The 21700-nt window shown below is 41.5% G+C and overlaps 1 protein-coding gene across 5 annotated transcripts; it reads left to right on the forward strand.

Annotated features, from left to right (window-relative positions):
* Positions 1-688: 688 nt before the first annotated feature.
* On the forward strand, positions 689-21123 carry lrrtm4l1 (leucine rich repeat transmembrane neuronal 4 like 1). Of its 5 annotated transcripts, none has more exons than XR_009716417.1 (4): positions 689-1141; positions 8091-9436; positions 9523-9780; positions 19613-21123. XR_009716417.1 is itself a non-coding variant. In XM_061293626.1 (4 exons), the coding sequence occupies exons 1-3, from the start codon at positions 1138-1140 to the stop codon at positions 9697-9699; spliced, it is 1527 nt and encodes a 508-aa protein (XP_061149610.1). In that variant the 5' UTR covers positions 689-1137; the 3' UTR covers positions 9700-9715; positions 19613-21123. The 5 variants fall into 5 exon arrangements, 3 of the variants coding, with proteins under 3 accessions (XP_061149610.1, XP_061149607.1, XP_061149609.1); XM_061293626.1 differs by having other exon boundaries at positions 9523-9715; XR_009716416.1 differs by having other exon boundaries at positions 8091-9780.
* Positions 21124-21700: the final 577 nt, after the last annotated feature.

Genomic DNA, 21700 nt, shown 5'->3' on the forward strand with positions numbered 1-21700 from the left:
GGCAAATCCAAGGAGACGACAAAAATGCACATCTGAGCTTCTCCCAACTCGTCGCAGATGATCAAGAATATATGACTACAAGTACAGTTATATTTGATGTCTACATGGGTTATATATGTATTCCCTATGGTGTTAGCATTAGCGTGAAGCTAATAGATGCTTTAAACGGACAATTTAAATAATTATTGCATGTAAACGAAGCCACTGATTTCGTATACTTGCAGTTTTTCCGAGTAGGTGGTCTGACATTTCATATTCTGTCGGCATTTCTGAATTCCAAATGTAAATCAAATGATGAATATACTTTGGAAGTAGTCATCGTTTCACTTCATTATATCCGATATCTTGGAAGACAACAGCATCTGTTCTTGCAAAGCACGACATTTGCCATTTTCAGCTGCAGTAATTATGCAACGTGAGAGTGGATGAATCTGCACCCACTCACCCCGTAATAATTCCAATCTTCATGCCCCCCCCCCCCCCCCCCAACCCTTAACACAATCCCGATTCAGGGAGCAAATTGATCATTGAACAAACAACAAATCTCATATTTGACCAGAAGGCGCCTACAGCTGTTCAACAATGCATTGAGTGGAGTCTTGCGTCCTCCTTCGCGCACGCGTCCCCCACGCATGGGGAGCGCGCGCGCACGCACGCATCTGGGTAGGCAGAGCACGCGCCCCTGCAAATCCACCACATTGCTGACGTGCGCTTGCATGGAGCACCTGCTTGGCGAGGAGGCTGCGCCCATCTCTGCGCCACAACCGTGCTCTTCTCTGACTTTGGACACTTTTGAAACGTGCTGTTATTTTTCATCCGTGCGCCTTCGAAAATCATGATTCAAATCCGAAGATACATTCGCAATTTGAGTTTTGATGACACATTTTCTGTGATGCGCGGAGAGTTACGCAGCGCCAGTGCGCATTGGAACAAACTTTGAACGCTTGAACCACCGGAAGATTTATTTCTTTTTTTTAGGAATGATCCAAGGTGAATCACCGCTTGCTTGAGGGGGTTCCGCCAGTTTTTTTTTTTGTGGGTCTGGATTGGACAAGGGGGACTAGGGGAAGTCGTGATCGGTCCTGAAGAATCACACGACTGTATTAAGGAACGGAGCGGACGCGCGGATGAGACAACATGGGTGAGTATTTAAACGTACCAAATTTAGTCAGGTGCATTTCCATATCGTGATCCTGTCGCATCAAGGACGGGAAATGATTGTCACATTTAATGTAGATGACAAAGACGCGCGTTGAAGCGTAATTGCGCAGTGGACTCGCAAAATGAGAATTGCACAATGAGGTTTATTAAATGGATACGCAGGGGAGCAGTCTGCACTTTTCCACAGCATTGCAAGCTGTGGCGGATTTGAGTCATTCCTCTAACTTCTGCTGCCCCCCCCCCCCCCCCCCCCCCCCCCTCAAACAGCTCCTCCAATCTGATCCCACACGCCTCCTCCATTTTACTGCTCAGAAGGTACAGCTCAGGAGCCACAAACCCACACTTCCCTTGCCTTCTGCGGCTTCCAATCAATCTTTATTTTTAATGTGTGGGATAGGCTGGTTAAAATACACCGCTGAGTTTGGGATGCAAAATATGTTTTTTTTTCTCTGGTGCAGTGAGGGGGGGTCATTTTCCATGTCTGCTCTCACACACACAATGTGGGATGACAGGACATGACATGTATGCAAATAGCTCCATTTGTCTCTATGAAACTTCTTCCATTTGCCATTTTTTTTTGAATTCAACCATACACATAATTGGCACAAACTATGCGCAATATATTAGTATTTATGACATAATAAAACATCTCGTTTCTGTCATAATTACAGTTGAATGAACAAATATTTTGGTCACCTGATTGCGCAATATCACTTGGCACCGTTAGTCAAAATTGTGCATGATTATTTTTTCGTGGAGGCACATTTGCTGGATCTCATTATATTGCATCACATGTTGTGAGTCGACGTGACCCAAACAGTGGGCCTTCCACGCTGCCCACACATGCATGCATAAAAATGGTGTTTTAATTAGCAGTCCAACTAATTCACACCAACAATTATGTTCTTTGACATTTGTCAGAGTAGAGTGTAACTCAAGTTCACCCACCACAATTGTATCCTACTACAAGTCATTACCCAACTGTGACATCCGGGAAGAGTATGTCGGAATTGTGTCACTTGAGCAATTCATGAAAATCCAGCAGTGCCATCTTCCAAAAATGTGATTTAGCGTGACTGCATTAGGTTTGTGCTTGGATTAGATTTTCTGCCTGGTATGTGTCTCTTGATGGCCATCTACAGCCGCAGTAGTGACATTTCTGTAAATTTATGCATGCTGTCTAGCCTCCAATAGCAGCAGAACTGTTTAACAAACACAATTTAAGCATAATTTTATTTTATTTTTTTATGTAAGGATGTGTGACAATAAAAAGTCAATTCATCCAATAATGGAAATTCTTTATCAGATTGTAATCGGTCCTCAGAGGAGGAGTAATTATTTGGCAAAGAAACTATTTTGATGGAACATACCAGGTTTAAAGAGAATAGCGATTATTTCCGTCCATTACGTTCCATTTTGTTATTTTCAAACGATCCTGAAAGCCACAAATAATTCAGAACGTCTCGGAAATAGGACGCATACGCAAATTGCTTAATCACCCTGCCAAAGTCGATTGACTGCATTGGATGAACAAAAAAATTGCTCCCGATTCAGTGCTAGTTGCTTTTATCAAAGCAATGAAAAGACTAATTCAAATCATAGCATGCACATCACTAAGTGAAAATACTCGCTGTGTTCATAAGTGTACTTGGGAAATGGAATTTGGACCAATTTATTAATCACTAGTGTGGGCTTGGCTGGATTCAATTGCTCATCATCACCAAACCAAAAAGGCACGTTAAGTCACAAGACCCATTTAAAGTATGAGGAACCGTCGATAGCAAGTTAGAGGACTTAAAACTAACCAAGGGCATTGAAAACACGACCTCCTTGGCCCAGGTAATTGAACCATCCATGGGTAAAATCAAACACATCAACCACAAGAGAGACGAGAGGTGAAGCAGTAGCAGAGGGGTAAAATTCAGATCTGTGACCTCGTGAAAAAGATCACGGTAGCCGGGAGGAAACAAGCGGCCTGCTGTGGAATACCAATGCTACGCTAGCAGGAAGATACGGGCAGAGATTGAAGACTTAGAGCAGAAAGGCACGGTTTGGACTGTGTTGGGTCCTTGACAAATTATGTTGACAATCTACTAATACGGTGTGGACCTCAAGATCACGCCGCGAATTGATTCAAGGATAAAAAACGAGGACATGATAGAAGATTTCCGCCAAAGCCAACCTCCCAGGAAATGAGCTTGGTTCATCGCAAACGGTCAATATGAGCATCTTTAACCGGTTGGTGAAAGTAGGAGACAATGGAATGCTGTAAAACGGCAAAATGGGTTCGATTAGTGATTCTTGGCACAGAGCGGACCATTGTGAATCAAGCTTTGCATTAATCATGGCCGGAGAAGACACAAAGAGGAAAATCTGATCCCTGCCAGAATTTCTCAGTTAAAAATATGGCTCTAATGATTTCACTAAATGATTCAAACTTAAAATCATTGCAGTAGCGTATGTGGCTATTTCCCCCGAGTTGTGATTTTTGCGTGACTCAGCATCTCTGACAAAGTCTCATTTTAATTTACTCGAGTCCAAGGGAAGGCTGCAGGCGAGACACGGAAGAAATATAACCAAACGTCAGAAATTCCAGCGTGACGGGGGAGAGAAACAATGGCACGGCACTAATGACTCCATGTGCGTGACAAGCAGATACAGCAGTTGTCTCCGCTCCAAACTAGATTTGGATCTTCTTGTTATAGCAGAATACCGTACGGTCTCCTTTCCATTTTGATTGGGCGCATTTGAATACATATTGCCAAGCCGACGCATCGTTCGCCAACAACTATATTTCACGAGACTTCAATTATAAACAAGACATGAAATACGCTCAGTAATGTCAGAAGCAGTTGATATTTCCAAGATCAGGAAGATGCGAATATTTTCAAAGTCGTTAAATGACAAGAGTCACAGTAAAGTCTGCAGGCTTTCTCAGTCATCAGCTAATAAACTCTTGCCGCATTTTATTTGCTGAGCCCAGGCACTCTCCGCATCGTGAAATTGTTGGATATGCTTTTTCGTTCTATCCTCAGTGTGTGCTTCATACTTGGTGGGATAACCCGGAGGAGATGTTTGCCTCTATTATGCAACAACAACAACAACAACAACAACAACAACAACAACAAAAGACCTCAGCAACTGCAAAATAGTGTAGACGAAGAAAAAAAAATAGGGCCGAACCGGAGTTATCAAAACGACATCAACTAAATTGAGCTACTTGCCCTTTAAAAGTCAGCTATGGCGTACAAGTAAATAGCAACATCAATTTAAAAGAACACAAAGCCATATACAGCAAATTGTTGGTTGGGGTATCTTATATTTACACTCCCCGACTCATCGTGATGTCTGATATTAGTAAAATTTTCAAAAATGCTTGAAGATAACATTCGGGAACATATTTTGAACCCTGCAGTCCACTGAAATAATTTGCCGCCACGCCAAAAACTTGCAACCCGATACCTCCAGTTGTGCATGTGCGGCACTCACGTGTAAATACATCGGACAGCAGTGCTTAGCCTGCCAAAACCAAAACAATAATAAGAAAATCCAATCACCATGCTATATTATTCCCCTGCCCCAGTCAGCAAGAATATGATATCGAGTTATCATTTGGCTCTTTTGGAAGATTCCTTCAACCGTTTGACTGACGGGGTAGATAAGAACAGCTGAAAATGTGAGTTTGTTTTGATAAATTGCCAACCAGCCACCCTTAGAAAAACCATGAATGTTAATATTGTTAGCATAGCTATACGTGATGCTAGGCGTGTTCCGCTGCATATATGTTCGCTTTGGTGCCAACACCCCGTCGCTCATCATGCTGGATAAAACAATTATGGCCGCCTCCATGGATTATACTTGTCTATTTTTTTTTTTCATTTAATTTATTTAATTTATTTAGTTTATTTAATTTGTTTAATTTAATTAATTCATTTCTCTTAGTTATTTTATTAAGTTTTTTTTTATTATTATTTATTTGTCTTTTTTTTTTTTTAAACCAAAAATTTACCCAGATGAACTGGTCAATCAGAATCAAGATGCCTTAGTGACCATGATAAACGCTGCAATCAATAAAAATGTTAAACTCACGCATCCGCGGGAATTTGATGTATGTTAAAGACATCAATTGAGGACTTGGAGTTGTGCTTTTCTTCATCTTCACACCGATCTGCAGTAGATTGTTGAGAAATGTCCTACAGGTGGCAATAGGACTTTTGGAGTGTTAATTATTCAAGACTTTCTTTTCTAATGAAAGAGTCAACGAGCAGTTGAAGCACAGACCTTCATTTATCTACTTTTATACTTTAGGAGGTCAATACGCTCACGAGTCCTTGTTTGAAACATCCCTCACTAAGCCTCTTCAGCAGAAGTGAGCTTACAACCTCGATTGTTAATCACGTGGAATTCTAATGCCTTTTCTCAATCTCACATACACCCGGCTGCGTTATAAAATGGTGTATTGAAGGATTTCACTGGTCTTCATTGGTTACCACGCACAGCCCACCCCCAAAAAATCTTTTATCATAAACCCTCCACTTTTAACTTCTGACTTGCAAATTTTATTTAATTGCTTCTGAAATAATCGCTGTTAGTCATGTAAAAAGTGAAAAAAATCAATATTGTAATGCTAGTGTGTTGAGTGAATCACCGTGGAATAAGATGGTCCCCATGACTTATAATATGTCCCATACTTTTAAGTCCCGGGAGTGCTTTTTTATTTTATGTGCCCTAAATCTAAGTGCGCATGGTCAGTTATGTCGTAAATCACAATACTAAAGTGCCCATCTCAAATTCTGCTTGCCTAAGCTCAGTCACACATCATACACTTTCAAACTAACAGCTTCTCGGATCAAATGAAGATGAACTTTCGAATAATTCTCAACTACAAAAGTGTTGATGATAGAGGAGAGTTGTGAGCGTCAACACATTTGAGAAACTAATGACCATAAGATGACAGATCACCTCTGGACTGTGGGAATTTCAAAAATCTAGTCATAGCAAAATGAATCTTCAACTGGTTCATGAAGCAAATATGAAGCTTCATTTTCCCGAACCTGGAAGAGTAATTTTTCTCAAATTTCCATGCACATTAAACAAGGCTTGCACTAGCACAACTATATTCTGCATTGCTTACAGCATATCAACTAAAAGCACAATTCCATAATGGAGTCGATTGTGCCTGTTTCCAATCCCAAAATGTCTCCGCAATGAAACGCAAACTATAGTATAATATTCGTAAGTTGAACGTTTAATACCAAATAGTGGATATAGTTGCATTTCTGGCTCTCTTCTCATTTGTTCCGAGTGCTTGGGAATTTGACCCGCACACGGTTGGCCAAGCCCCTCGGGCACTTTGGCTAATAGCCTTTGCATTGCTGCTTAGAGCCTGGTGCATTCAAATGAAATATCAAGGCGTCGCGATGCCAAGCAACACGACAGCTGAGTCTTCGGGGACTGGCACAACCTTCCGTACCCTTCGGCTGGAAAGTCGTCTCATCTTCGGCAGATGAGAAAAAAAAAAAAAAAAAGCATAACCTTAGGTGACATATGAAAAGTGAGTTTCGAGAGCTTCTGGGAATTTTGCTGGGTGCTGCATTTGCATATCAGTAAATACAGTTGTACATCGACTTCACCAATCTACGAGTAATGAGGCGTTGCTTGCTCGATTCTTGGCTGTCCGAAATTGCATTTGTAACGTAAAGGTTAACGGGTCAATAAACTATAAATTACAGACCGCAAACTCGACTACAGACATTATAGTTGCTTTAAACGGAAAGGCATTAACAGTTGGCAAGAGTTATTTTGTAAAAAAAAAAAACTTCGCCGCCTCCGGCTTCAATTGGTCAAGCTTTGATAAAGAAAGAAAAAACACGAGATACAGTAATCAGATGTTCATCTATCCGATTAGATTAAATCTCTTTGGTTGCCAGCTATACTATTTAGTCCTTTTCAACTTTTTCCACCATGTTTTTTTTTTCCAGTTTTCATGAGCATCCCCACAGAGATCAAGTTTTTTTTTTATACTATATAAAGAAGTCACTCAAATTCGAAGGTATAAAAAATATAGATATATATATAATGGCAGCATTGAACCTGAGGTTAATCAAACGAGACGAGAGTTCAAATCTCTCCACGCCTCACTTGGGGACCTGATAAACACTTGCTTCTTAATCTTTTGTCTACGCAGGGATCCATACGGAATCAATGTGCGCTAATTAGATATTCAGCCAAGCAGCAACATCAATAAGAAAATGGCTGACCGCCATTTCTCTCATGCATATCATCTCATCTAATGTTTCAGGCCATCAAAATCTGTTCATCCTTTCTTTGAGCTTACCAAGTTCATTTTAACTGCTCCAATGAGAATTGGAATCATTTTAATACAACTAATGAATAGGTCCGGTACATTGAACTCTTAAGCACTTGACAGAGCAGCTAATGGATAAGATGGAAGCTGCGCTGCATTTATGGCTTGGAGGAGCCAAGAGATTTATTAATAGAACACATTTTCACACGGCACATTGTCCCTACTCTCATTTACTCACCGTCACCTCACATCACGTCCATTTTTTACCACTCTTCTTAATTATAGTTTACATTTATGTCATGTGCTTCTCAAAAGAAATTAAGAGACAAATTTAGTAAGACTATTTAATCCGTCTGGAGCATATGTGATAATTCATCCATAAATAACCACTGTATAATACGCGGCTAACATCTGAACCCCCCCCCCCCCCCTCCATCATCTACCTTAATGGGAATTAAGAGTCGTACCGTATACCCCGTGTTAACGGGGTCGGCGGTGCTAAATTTAACCGCGGACAGCGTTTGAACTTTGTTGCAGGTATTCGACATTACTATTATGTGTTAGACATCAAATTTGATGTTGTGACAAATGAAATTGTAAAATGTACGGTCTTCTCTTCCAGGTCCAATGTTGAACGATGGACGAGTGGCGCACCTCCTCTTTCCACTCCTTCTCCTTTTGAGAGTTCCCTTATTGTTCAGCTTCGTCGAGCGCACGTGCCCAAATAGTTGTCGGTGCGAAGGGAAGACGGTCAGTTGCGATTCGTCCGCTTTCTTGGATGTCCCAGAAAATATTTCCGTCGGGTGCCAGGGTCTCTCCATGCGCTATAATGAGCTCCACACTCTGTTACCGTATCAGTTTGCTCACTTGGGTCAGCTTCTCTGGATATACCTGGATCACAATCAGATTTCAGCGGTCGACAGTCGGGCATTCCAGGGAGTTCGGAGACTAAAAGAACTCATTCTGAGCTCGAACAAGATCACGTCGCTGCACAATTCGACATTCCACGGAATTCCCAATCTTCGTAGTTTAGACCTGTCGTACAACAAGTTGGAAATCCTGCAACCGGGACAATTCCACGGTTTGCGGAAGTTGCAAAACCTACACCTCCGCTCAAACGGTCTCTCCAACATCCCCATCCGAGCGTTCCTCGAGTGCCGAAGTTTGGAGTTTCTGGATTTGGGCTACAATCGAATCAAGGCTCTCACGCGCACCACCTTTTTAGGGTTACAGAAGCTGATGGAGTTGCATCTTGAGCATAACCAGTTCACCCGGATCAACTTTTTTCTCTTTCCTCGTCTCGCCAATCTGAGATCGTTATACCTGCAGTGGAACCGAATCAAGGTGGTCAATCAGGGACTTCCGTGGACGTGGTATACGCTGCAGAAACTCGACCTGTCTGGAAATGAAATACAGATCCTGGATCCGGCCGTGTTCCACTGCTTGCCCAACCTTCAAGTTCTCAACTTGGAATCCAACAAACTGTCCAACGTATCTCAAGAGGCGGCGTCGGCGTGGATCTCGCTGACTTCCATCAGCCTGGCTGGCAACATATGGGATTGTACCACTGGCATATGTCCGCTGGTGGCTTGGTTGAGAAATTTCCGTGGCACAAAAGACACCACTATGATATGCAGCAGCCCAAAGTATCTCCAAGGAGAAAAGATTATGGAAGCCACAAGGAACCACGCCATTTGCGAGGAAACCGATTACGTTCTGACCGAGACACCCTCGCCGATGTCGGAGCTTTTTTCCGAAGCCACCAACGAGCCGACCTTTGCCCCCACTAGCGGTTCTCCACTCATATCACCAACCTACCATCCGCACCCACCATTTCGACCGCAACCTATTCCTCGCCCTACGTTCCCCGGGCACATGAGTAAAGATCCAAGAGACTCGGTGGCACGTAGTCGACCCACTCACATTCTACCCCCAGAGACGGAACATATGACTCTGCATAAAGTCGTGGTAGGCAGTGTGGCACTCTTCTTCAGCATGTCTCTCATTTTGACCATCGTCTACGTCTTGTGGCGCCGCTACCCGGGCGCAACCAGATTGCTCCACCAGCGATCCATGGTGGGGAGAAAATGTCGCAAAAAAAGTCCCGAGCCGGAGCAGGACCTAAGCACCCAGCTGCAAGAATATTACATGAGCTACAACCCTGCCGCCAGTCCGGAGGCATTGGAAGTGCTTGGCAACGGCACTGGCTCCTGCACTTGCACAATGTCTAGCTCCAGGGAGTGTGAGGTATGATCCATCGCATCAGCCTAAAAGTAGAAATCAAATTCAAAATACAAAGCCTCATCAGAAAGGTAAATATATGAGCAAGTATACCCTCTAAAATGACTAATTAACTAACCTTGACTCACATTTTGACTTGCAACATCACTTAATGCCTCCAATTATTCAGGTGTTCGCCTTAAGATCAGCATTTTAAGACTGTTTTTAAATGAACTGATGTGGAGGTTTTAGAGGATTATGCTGGCCTTGGAAATATAAAAAAAAAAGCATAATTGTTTTAATTTACTGAGCTCACAGATGTAACATTAAAAAAAAAAAAGATTTGGATGTAAGGGAATAATGAATAATTGGACACTAACACTAGTAGAAATTATACTGCACCGGTTTTGCATGACTCACAATTTCGGTCAATATATTTTTGTTTTAACAACACTTTTGCTATTTTCTTTGAGACTGAAAGAAATGATTTGATTTTTACACAGTATGAAACTGAAAAAGTTTCTATTTTTCTCAGGGGAAAAATCTTTTATTGGGTTGGAATTTATAGATGGCTTAAAGTTGAGCCCTGTGGGACACCACACAGAGAAAATGACATATGAAAAGAAGTTTCCAAAGAATTAGATAAAGAAACTTTTGTGATGTAATAGCATATGGCAATCTACAATAATTCAACACAAGGGTTGCTAACATCGCGGCTTTGAATTGTCAGGGATGGAAAAGAACACATTTGTCTCGGTGGTCATTTAATTAAGCATTCTTTGTGTTTGCCATCCTGCGAGTGTAGCCTCTCCCCCTTTGAGGCGGCAACGATGCCACACAGCCACCCGTAGCGCTCGCTTGACATGTCTAATTTCCCCACAAGACCCGTTCCACTTGACAGGCATCCCTCCACGAGCCATTTAGAGGAACACTTTCATTTTCCGCTCCCTGTCCCCTGTACAGAGTCACTTTTAAAGGATTAGGAGCTGAGGTGCGACTGCCGTAAGCTATACTTACTTTCAAATCTGATCCTCTAATTTTCTTCTAATTTCCAAATCCCAGTTCAAAACCTCGGTTCCTAAGTTCAAGCAAAATTAAGTTGCCCCGTTCGACTCAGTGGTTCAGAATCATATCAACAAAAGTACTCGGTGTATTTCTTTGGTGGTGTGAGCAGCTGTTTGAGCGACAAAGCCATTTGATAAGGATTTTCAGAGACTCATCACAACAAGGTCTTTAGAACCGGGAAGCAATTTCATGCCCTCTTCTCCCAATTGCTAGGTCATTCTCAAAATAAGTCCCCGTGCAGGATGAGCCGAACAATGATGCATGCAAGGCTATGCTGTAATCATTGTTTTTCACCCAAGGCTGCAGGATTACTCGTGCAGAAGTATTGTCACACTCCAAACCAAACACAGATGAGAGTATTATTGGCAGCATCTGGAATTCAAATGTGTCTAAAGCGCAGTTTCCCCTTTGGAAGTGTTCATAAGTATATGAGGGGAAGCAGCTCTGTTGCACAAATGATCCACCCACCCCCGCTACTGGGCTAAATTGAATTTTAGAATCCTTTCTACCTACCCCCGTGTTGCTCTTGCCGCCAGCTGTGGGGTAGAATTGTGTTCTCCATCTTTAGATCAAAGCCACCCACCTTCATGCAGAAGAATATTCCCGTGGTATAAAATGACGTTGCCAACACGGTGCTAATAAATTAACGTGGCGATACATTTATTTGTTGCCACACGGGGGTTGCGACACAAATAAAACTCCGGCGGTGGGTTGTATTTCACACCTATGATGTTGCGGAAAATAATAAAGTCAGCTGATTTAGCCCTCAGCTCACACCGTGACCCCAATGAGGACAAGCAGAATACAAAACGGATGGCTGGATCTAAATAAAATGTAACAATCCTCCTACGGGGTTTTCACAAAATCCTGTTTCTATTGTTCCTTCTTTGGAGCTCGCATTTCTCGTTTGCTTTCTAGTTGTGTTGCCCGGTGAGAGAAAAAAGGCCGACTGATTTTAAATGAGGACAGAATAGTGCCTGCGTGAAATCAACAGCAGTCAGAGGGAAACAACATCAGCGCCATGTAGCTCCGGGATCCTATTTATGGAATTTCTTTACAAGATTGGACGATAGGAGATAGAAATCTGTCATAAAACAAGTTGTCGTTTCTTAATACTCCCTAACTGGTGTCGTATAAACTCAATAACGGGACCATCACATTCCCGCGGTTGTTTAGTGACACAATTTAAAGTTGAACTTTTAGGGTATGTTGGTAATTTCCTCCAGCTAAATGCCTTTTTTCCGCCTGTTATTCATCCAAGGTTTAGCATGACACTTTCATTAAAGGCTGACTCGCGCTTTCGTCTCCCCGGGCAAACGTCAAGCGCCATTCCGGTGGTACGAGGCATCCTGCAGCTGTTGGGCTTTGTGTCAACATGTTTTATTAAATCAATAAGTCACAGTTCAAGTTAACCTCGTAATTGTTTTTTTTTTGTTTTTTACTGGCCAACAAAGATACGAACGGAATCTTCCCTATCGGCCATTACGCGAGAAAGACTTGTTTAAAGATTGGCTTGAGGAATTAATGAAGCGATGCGTAAAACTGTCAACACCAAGGCTCGTGACTCATTGGAGATGGAAACCTAGGATGATTCGAGCTGGTTAGTTGATACGAACATGTATCATGCAACTTAATTGTTGCTAACGATGAATCCGAGTGAACCACATTGCGGTAAATTGATTACGCAAAATGGCCTTTTAGCGAAAAGGTCAGCATGTTTTCAGATTTGAGGACGAGCAAAAGGGAATAACATAGAATTTGCCCTACACTTTGTCTTCTCATGGCATTTACATGTCATTCATAAAGCTCTGAAAAATGATGGTGACAAATGTCAGGAATTACCGTAATTTTCGGACTATAAGTCGCGGTTTCTTTCATAGTTTGGGTGGGGGGGCGACTTATACTCAGGAGCGACTTGTATACATATATATGTTTTTTTTTCACTTTTTTGGGCATTTTATGGCTGGTGCGACTTATACTCCGGTGCGACTTATAGTCCGAAAATGACGGTAGTCAGAAGCCAAACGATGCGAGTGATGAAACGTCGAATCGTTCGAAGGCAATCATTTGCCTTCAGAAATGTGTCTCGTATCAACTCGGGATTAAAATGGTGAAAATTGAACATTGAGTCGTGACTTACCTTTTGGATTAGACTGTCACACACGGTGAATGCATGCCTGGACTCTTAATAGGAATTTGAATTCAAGTACATCAGCTATTCGAATGATTATTATAGTAATCATCCCAATGCAAAATCATTTTCATAGTAAGGTCAATGTGAATATTTTGAGGTCATTGTCAACAGGAAAAAAAAATACCTACAAGCACGCTAAACCTCATCTAACTGAGCCACTTTTGTTTTGTTATCCGCATAGCTTCGAGCAATCATCTCTCGCTATCATAACACTGGAACGCTCCATATTTTGCCACTGCCGTCATATTTGCTTAAGTGTGAGCCCACTTACATCACAGCCGGAGTGAGTCACGACTAACATGCCTACAAGTAACTCTTCATCACATCCGAGTCGAGGTAGATACTAAACGCCCGGAGCTTAATTGGATTGTCGAAATTAAAAACGGCGAACGATGTTCTTCTGTGCTCTGCTCTGTATGAAATTGTTAGAGCAACGCTTGGCTTGCGTTTGGAAATGAAATCCCAAAAGCAAAGCAGCCAGATGTGCGGTCAGTAAACACAAATTGTCTGGTTGAGATCCCACAGTAGGAAAGAGACAGGTGGGGGGTTAATTGGAAACAGGAGGAGTTTACAAATGCTTCGGCATTGCGGGTACACGACGATCAATTCATTTTTGCACATGACCTCGTCTCTGTATAGCAAGAAGTCGACTCAGATTCTGAATGCACCAACTCTACCGTAAAATAACACTTATCAAGCATATGTTTGATCATTTGGAACAATGCCTTGTTGATAGAAATTCACTGACCGTGTCATGGTTTCACTCGCCTGATTTGCATTTCAGTTCCCACTCATTGAATGCGAGTGTGAAAGCTCGCTATCACTGACTGGTGCCAGTCTGAATTTTGCTCCGAGCCAGCTGGGATCGTTCCTTACTATCCTGAACAGGTTAAGCGGTTTACAAAAATGGAATGCTGGATCGCAAAACTAACCAGACTGCGACACAATTTAAACCTGCTCTTAAGTACCGTATTTTCCGGACTATAAGGCGCACCTTCAATGAATGGCCCATTTTAAAACTTTGTCCTTATATAAGGCGCACCGGACTATATGGCGCACCATTAATGCATCATGTCAGATTTTTAATCCAAATCAAATCCTTCTCCATTTTATCTTTTTTTATTTCAACTTCAGATGCAACAAATTACTTTATAATCACAAAATAATGATCCATAGACTTTTTGATTCGTGATTCATCGTCTTCAGCGGGCCACTTATGATCGATTTCATGACACAACGCTTCGGGCCAGTTTAAATTTAGGAATTTGGTCCATATATAAGGCGCACCGGACTATAAGGCGTACTGTCGACTTTTGAGAAAGCTTTTAGGTTTTTAGGTGCGTCTTATAGTCCGGAAACTACGGTAGTCTAAAATCCAGTCTACTTTCCCCCCCAAAACAAATTAGCAGGTGTTCTCAGAACAAAAAAAAAAAAATCCAAAAGAGCTCAACCAGAATCTTGGAATGGATCGTGATTGACTGGCAATTGCTCTGTATTTCATCTTTGTTTTACCCTGTGAGGATAATTTAATATTGCATTGACTTGTTTTATACGCTACCACACAATATACGGCGACAGAGACTTAGAGAGCATTGGCATGGCCGTAGTTCTTAACGCGCTCATCCATCACCTGGATAAATCACAACCGCCATAAATCACACGGCAAAGTGCAGCTGAAACATGCACATATTCACCCGCGTTCTGTAAATAAACGCAAACACAATGACACCTCCCCCAAGACGTGCTGGCTCCAAAGCCTGTCGGATATGATCTCCTTCGGGAAATCTCAGAGCTGTGTACATACAAAACATTGCTCAGTTTTTTAGGATATTCCATTTAATACCACACGGACGTGAATATGCACTTCAGTATACCTGTCAAGTATTTATACAGGGTTATTATTAATTCATGTCAACTTGCCACATCACTGCTGATAGCGACGGATGTTTTATTTTCTGCAGACTGATTATCGCAGGAGGGTTGCGGCCATCGGTAATGTCGGGAGATTCCCGAACGGCCGGTCCTCATTGTTGAATAGTTTTCGGGACATGCTGGACTGTGCGCGCAATAAAGATGTTGCTTCATTAATCTGTCACTCTAATAGCCACTTTTTAGTTCTGCTACATTTTTTCACTCAAAACACAATCTGAAGCCATATAATTAGCGAGAGTGCTATCATCATTAGCATTCTCTCATTCAGAGAACAAACCGCTGTCAAAAAGACAATTTCATTTATACTTTCCTTCTGCCCATGCGGCCTTGTTTACTGAATCATAATAGAATGTTAAATGCATCTAGGTCTTTATTAATCAGAAGGTTGAGTGCTTGCGTGTCTGACAGCGAGCACTCCCGTGAAAAAGCAACTCGCTGTGTACCATCCATCAAATGCTGATACAAGCTTCTCTGGTTTTCCCTTGTAAATTTATTGGGTTTCCTCAGGAAAAAAAACAAACGAAGAAGCTTAGCGCTGCCATCTTTTGTTGGTATGCAAGGAGATTAACGCTGTTCCCTGTTTTTATCTTTCGCAACAGCCAATATGCAAATACTGATTAAGCATCGTGGATGTTTTTTTTAAATGAGTCTCAATGCTTAGTTTAATAAAAAACTGATTGTAATAGCGATAAATAGGGCACGATATGAAAAATCATTTTACTAGTCTTTGCTCGCCACTTTGGATGAACCTTGCCACAGGCATAGATTAATTATGTCCAGTGCTGTTTTAAATGTAATATTCATCCTTCATCTGGCCTGAATGATTTATTTTGACCGTGCATGCACACCACTTGTGTGTACCGCTGTTTGCTTTTCATTAGAAGAGAAATGGCGGTGGTTAATTTTGCAATCATCAACGATAGGGAAAAGATAATTGAATGTGGTTGAAATTATTGAAATAATTATTTTCTTGGAAACGCAACATTTCTCAAATTTAGTGGTCATCTTTTATTTTCAGGCCAAATGTTTTTTTGTTTTTTTCAAATTGGTCCAGCTCGTTATCAACACTTATTCAAGGAAACCGCTATAACTATAGATAACCGTACTATCACTCAAAGCGATACTGTAACTAATCTCGGGGTAATATTTGACCAAACTCTCTCCTTTCAAAAGCACATTAAGAATATAACCAGAATTGCGTTTTTTCACCTTCGTAATATTGCAAAGATTCGTCCGATCCTTTCGACCGGTGATGCGGAAACTATTATACATGCGTTCGTCACGTCGCGCCTGGACTACTGTAATGTACTATTTTCGGGTCTTCCTAAGTCCCGCATCAAAAGTCTACAGTTAGTACAAAATGCCGCTGCAAGGCTGCTCTCTCGGACAAGAAAATTTGATCACATTACCCCAATACTAGCCAACTTACATTGGCTTCCGGTCCATTTAAGATGTGACTTCAAGGTTCTTCTATTAACCTATAAATCGCTGCAAGGCTTAGCGCCTTCATATCTCGTCGACCTAGTTGTTCCTTATGTTCCGTCTCGTAACCTTCGTTCGCAAAACGCTACCCTTTTAGCGACACCGAGGGCTAAGAAAATGTCTGCAGGCTCTAGAGCATTTTCTATTCGGGCTCCAGAGCTTTGGAATGCCCTACCAATGGATATTAGGACTGCTACCTCAGTAGAAACATTTAAGACACGTTTAAAGACACATTTCTATGACATGGCCTTTAACTAACCTGTAGTGGCCGATTCGGCTGGAGTTTGTTTTCTCTCCCTCTCCACCCCCTCCCTCCCCCCTCCCCGGCCGGGGAGGTGGTTAGGTGGTACCCATGCTGACAGCGGCTATCTGGATTCTCGTGGCCAATTCAGGATAGGGGAACTGCAGCTCAACCTCCTCGAAGAGCACTGCCAGGACAATTGAGGGCTCCTTTCGGCAGCCCTCTGCTGTGACATGGACATCCACTTTTTATTTAATTGATTTTCATGTTGTATCATTTGTGCCCTCTCTGCATCCATTTCAACCTGGTGATCCTGAAAGGGGGATCCTTCCATCTGTGGTCCCTTCTCAAGGTTTCTCATTTTCCCCCTGCTAGGGGTTTTTAAGTTTTTCCTTGCCCTTTTGGGAGCTTAAGATCAGGGGATGCTTTGAGAATAATTGTCAATTTCTGTCTATGTGAAGCCCTTTGAGACTGCTTGTGATTTAGGGCTATACAAATAAACTTGACTTGACTTGACTTGACTTTTGTTGTGAAATGATCCATTTGCCAGATGACGAAATCTCACGATAAATGTCATAACTTGGAATTCTTTTGTTTCATTTGTGCTTGACAAGGAATTCACACTTTTGCATGATAACGATATTACACTCATTTCAGTCGCCCCGGCTCATTAATTTCAGTCTCATCAAATATTTGGCCCAAAGATAAAGGAAGGTTTGAAAAGGAATTAGCTGTAAACACAAGTCTTTTGAAGATTAAAGATGGCTCTCTTTTTTGCCTTTGTGTCTATTTAAGTGATTGTGTAAGATCTTAGGACTTTTTTTTGTTTTGTTCTGGTTTTGGTCTCACTTTCAAAAACCTGAACCAATTGGCTCACTGTGCTTCCGATAAAACCTGATTAGGATGTCTATTTATCTCAAAGTAGTTGAGATTACGCAACATAATCTTAAAATGCTTGGCATATAACTTTAGTCACATTCATTTGACTATTTTCGTGTAACATTGTTGATCTAGTTTCATAAGTCTCCTATTTAGAGTCCAACTTGAGCATTTAAAATTGAATGAATAAATAAAATGAGCCATCATAGATTGTTAGAAATCATTCGACTTCACTAGCTGCTTCCAACAAAAATGTTATAGACTTGCAGGCTAGCCCCGCTCAAACATTCTTATTTCCCGTTTGGCACGCCGCGAGAGAATTGGAAGTGTTGCTACATTGTGTTGCTACACTCGCGGAAGAATATCATATGAAGGGAAGTATGAGGCGGTCACTAGAATCTCCTAAAGACTCATTTTTTGATCTATGTATGATGTCAGCTATTGGCTTGTCTCGAGACATTACAGTTTTTAAATGCCTCGCTGTGCTCGGAGGCAAAATATCCCTGACATGACCCGAGAACATGATTACGGAGATCATCAATGGCCAACCAGCTGTCACCTTTTATCGGTGTCACTAAAAGCTTCAAGCCAATCCGGCTTGTGGAGTTTCTTTTGGGATCTAGCCAGCTTGGAAGCTCAACTCTAAAAGTCGAGTGAAATTCATCATCTACTTATGCAAAGATAGCCAAAGTCAAGCTAATCGCTAGTGACGGATAGGAAAACTATAACACCGAGCGGGCAGCCCTCCATGTCCTTATCAATGATGTCATTGAAAGCAGCAGAAAGGGGGCGGGGCATTAATATGAATATTTAGTATACGTTGTCATGCAAAGAAGAGATCATTAAAATTGAAGAGGGTAATGGTAAAATATTTTCATTGGCTTTTGTCGTTTTTGACAGCTCAATTTGAGATTATGAATACAAGCTTGGTAATGATGTACTGTAAGCAAAACAAATGCACAGTGGAGGAAGTGAAAACAAGGCAGATAGGAAGGCAGCTGCTTCGCTACTAATTGATTCATTACCAGTTGCAAAGCAAGACGTCTATTTTTGATTGCGTCGCGCGGGGATGCTTACTAAGTGGCGAATTTTATTCCTCGCTCATATCCCCCGTCTTTTATATTTAGATTTCCTTCAATTCTCTTGCTGGAGTAACTGAGTACAGTAGTGGCAAAGAAGTGATATTTGTCAGCGAGTTACTCGGATGATATGTTTGACACTTTGGCCCTTCCCGATGTAAGATTTTTTATCAAAGCTCAAGACCAGCAGTGGCTGGGTAGTCCGTGAGTTGAACTTATGATATCTGCACGGAAGGAAGCAGCATGTATGCATTTTGTATTACGTATGAGCAGGGGTGTCAAATTGATTTTTGTCGCGGGCCGCATCATAGTTTGCTTCAAAGGGCCATTAAAATTGTAGACCCAAATAAATGTATGAACGTCTCATAGTGTATATATAGTATAGGCTACACAACAAACTGATTGATTTCAAAACAGAGACGGATAAAAACTGTTCAAATATTTAAAAATGAAATATTGAAATCAAATAATTAATTAATTGAAAAAAAAAAAGAATGGTGATAAAAATTGCTAACACTATCTGTATTTTTTAAAAGTGAAAGCAATTTGAAATTTCGGAATTGACATGAATTCGATGCACAATTTGTCTTCGCGGGCCACCTAAAATAATGCGGCGAGCCATATCTGGACCCCAGGCCCTGACTTTGACATCTGTGTGTAAGTGTCACAGGGAAGAAACTAAAAATGAAGAAATTCTCTGAAATCTGCCTGTATTTCAAAGACTAAATTAATATTGGCTTGCTTGGTCCAAACTAGCATCTTATGAAAAGATGTCCAATTACCAAGCCCAGAGAGCTCTCGCAAAAGCTTTAGTCTACAAAACATATCGAATGCATTTCTTACAGGAATGCAAGAAGCTTCTGTGTGTTCACACAGAACAAGAGAAAAAAATCTTTTGGACAATTGTACAGGTCCAAATGCAGCGTCAAATATCTCTGTCTTTCACCAATCTTGCCTGCTGTTACTTTCAAATCACCGACCACTGAAATGACTTGAACACTTTTTCTTTTGAACCACTACTAGATGTTTCTAACATCATCTTTCCCTTGCAGAATGAGTATACATGTCGACGCCCACTACCTGGTGCGTGGCTGGGCGAGCTGCCTACTATCCATTAGAAGGAACCGCCGCTGGGGAACAACACACCAATCCAACAAATACAATCACAGAGAATAGCAGAAGAAACCCATTTTTTTCACTTTCTGGAAAGTCACAAGAATCAAAGATGATATTTCCAATAATCGTTTTCTGTACTGACGGCCTAATAACCACTTTTGCTTATTGTCTCTATGAGGACAACGTGGTTGGATTCCAAGATGGAGACTGTACATATGCAAGTTTTGCTTTAAAACCGATGAATAAGCTCGCAAAGATGACTTTGGACTATTTCGCTGACAGTGACAGTAAAGCGGATTTGGATTCCATATGAAGCGTTATGTCATTGGGCAAGACTCTACATGAAAGAATTCAAGTCTCAGATGGTGTCTATGTGCCTCACGGGATCAGATTTTTTTTTTTTTAATTTTGCACCTGTTGTTTCAGATGATCAGGCGGTCAGAAAGGAAAGAGAACATTTGTGCTAAGACTATCCCAAGCTAACGACTTATCTTGTTGTGCGTTTGTAATTTATTTTATTTTTCGTACGTTTCATTCTCAATGCTTTGATTGAATGGACAGAACATGCAATCAAAAGTAAAAGTAGTGGAAAAAAAGAAAAACACGTCATGAATGAAATGTACTTTTCTAAGCGTATAATGTTAATAACGATGTACTTTGAGGTATTTTTTCTCCTGCCGTTTTTAACCTTAAACACCAAATGCACTGCTTTTGTTGCTGGCTCCACCCCCTCGCTGTGGCTCCGCCCCTCACCGACCTATCATCATTACATGTGATGTGTGTAAAGTAGAAATAATCGTTTGTCCTCCAACCTTCTTTTTCCACAAACACTATTGACGACAACTTATTGCTATTGATTTGTGTGGACACAAAATGAGAAAACCTCAACATGCGTGGAAAGGACATTTCTTCTAAACTTGTTACCCGACTAAATTCTGTTTGTTTCCCCTCAGCGCAGTTTCACTTCCCCACTAACTGTGCGTAAAATCGTCCTCTGTTGTGGATCAATTTTTTCTTGCCGTTGTTTTTCCCAGTATACGTGCAACTGTGCGTGTCTTTGTGAATCTCCCAGTGAGGGTGTTGACTCAAACCCATCCTGTCGAGATAATCTTTCTCACATCAAATGACTTATCATTCTTTCCCCTAACACAGCCATTCCGCTCTCACGCCTCGCGACATCCATTTAGCTCTTTGTGTGCCCGTGTTTGTTTTCATCTCAAGGTTCGGTAAATTGAGTTGTGACAAGCCCTTCAATGCGCCACCAACCCTTCCTATACACAAAAAAACAAAACCCTCACTCATTTTGCATTGTAAATTTCTGCTTACCTCGCTGTTGACGATTAGTAAGCGGCTGTATGTTTTTTGTTCACTTTCAACTGTGCGTTTTATAAATGAAAATATCAACTCGATGGGTCAAACGATATCAATTGATCAAATAAAATATGACTTAGCCATATCCTGTTTCATGTCCATAATTGAAAATTTTCAGCTTTGCGAATGTGTGCACACCCCCGTGAAGGCCATCCGATACCCATCGGATCACCAGTGCCGAAGCTGTGCCATTAAAATTAGCCTCATTAATTTAGAGAGGAAGAACATTGATCTCTGCTCAACTATTCTTGTCCACAGCCGCACTCGCTGTGAGCTGCAAAAGCTTCTTAAAGCTAAAGCCGGACACGTGGTTATTGATCCCTCCCCATGTTCACTGTGCTCGAAACATCTCAAGACCCAATGTGCAGATGGTTGCTTTTCAGAAATCCCACAATTGTACCTCTATCTTCCGACCAGTGCCGGAGCTAGGATTTTTTTTTCTTAGGGGGAGCTGCGGGGTTTTACCCAGCAATTTTCTTTTGACAACACTAATAAACATTTATTTTATGTTCCCTGCAGGTGATAGGATAAAATGTGGGGAAGAAAAGTTTTGAAAAAGTCCATTTTTAGCCTGGCATCTGAAGGGGGGGACATTACTTGGGGAGGGGGGGGCAGTGCACTTATATTCTACTCCTACTAGATTCTATGCGGTG

Source organism: Syngnathus typhle, linkage group LG12 (genome assembly GCF_033458585.1).
Source record: "Syngnathus typhle isolate RoL2023-S1 ecotype Sweden linkage group LG12, RoL_Styp_1.0, whole genome shotgun sequence".
Lineage (NCBI taxonomy): Eukaryota > Metazoa > Chordata > Actinopteri > Syngnathiformes > Syngnathidae > Syngnathus > Syngnathus typhle.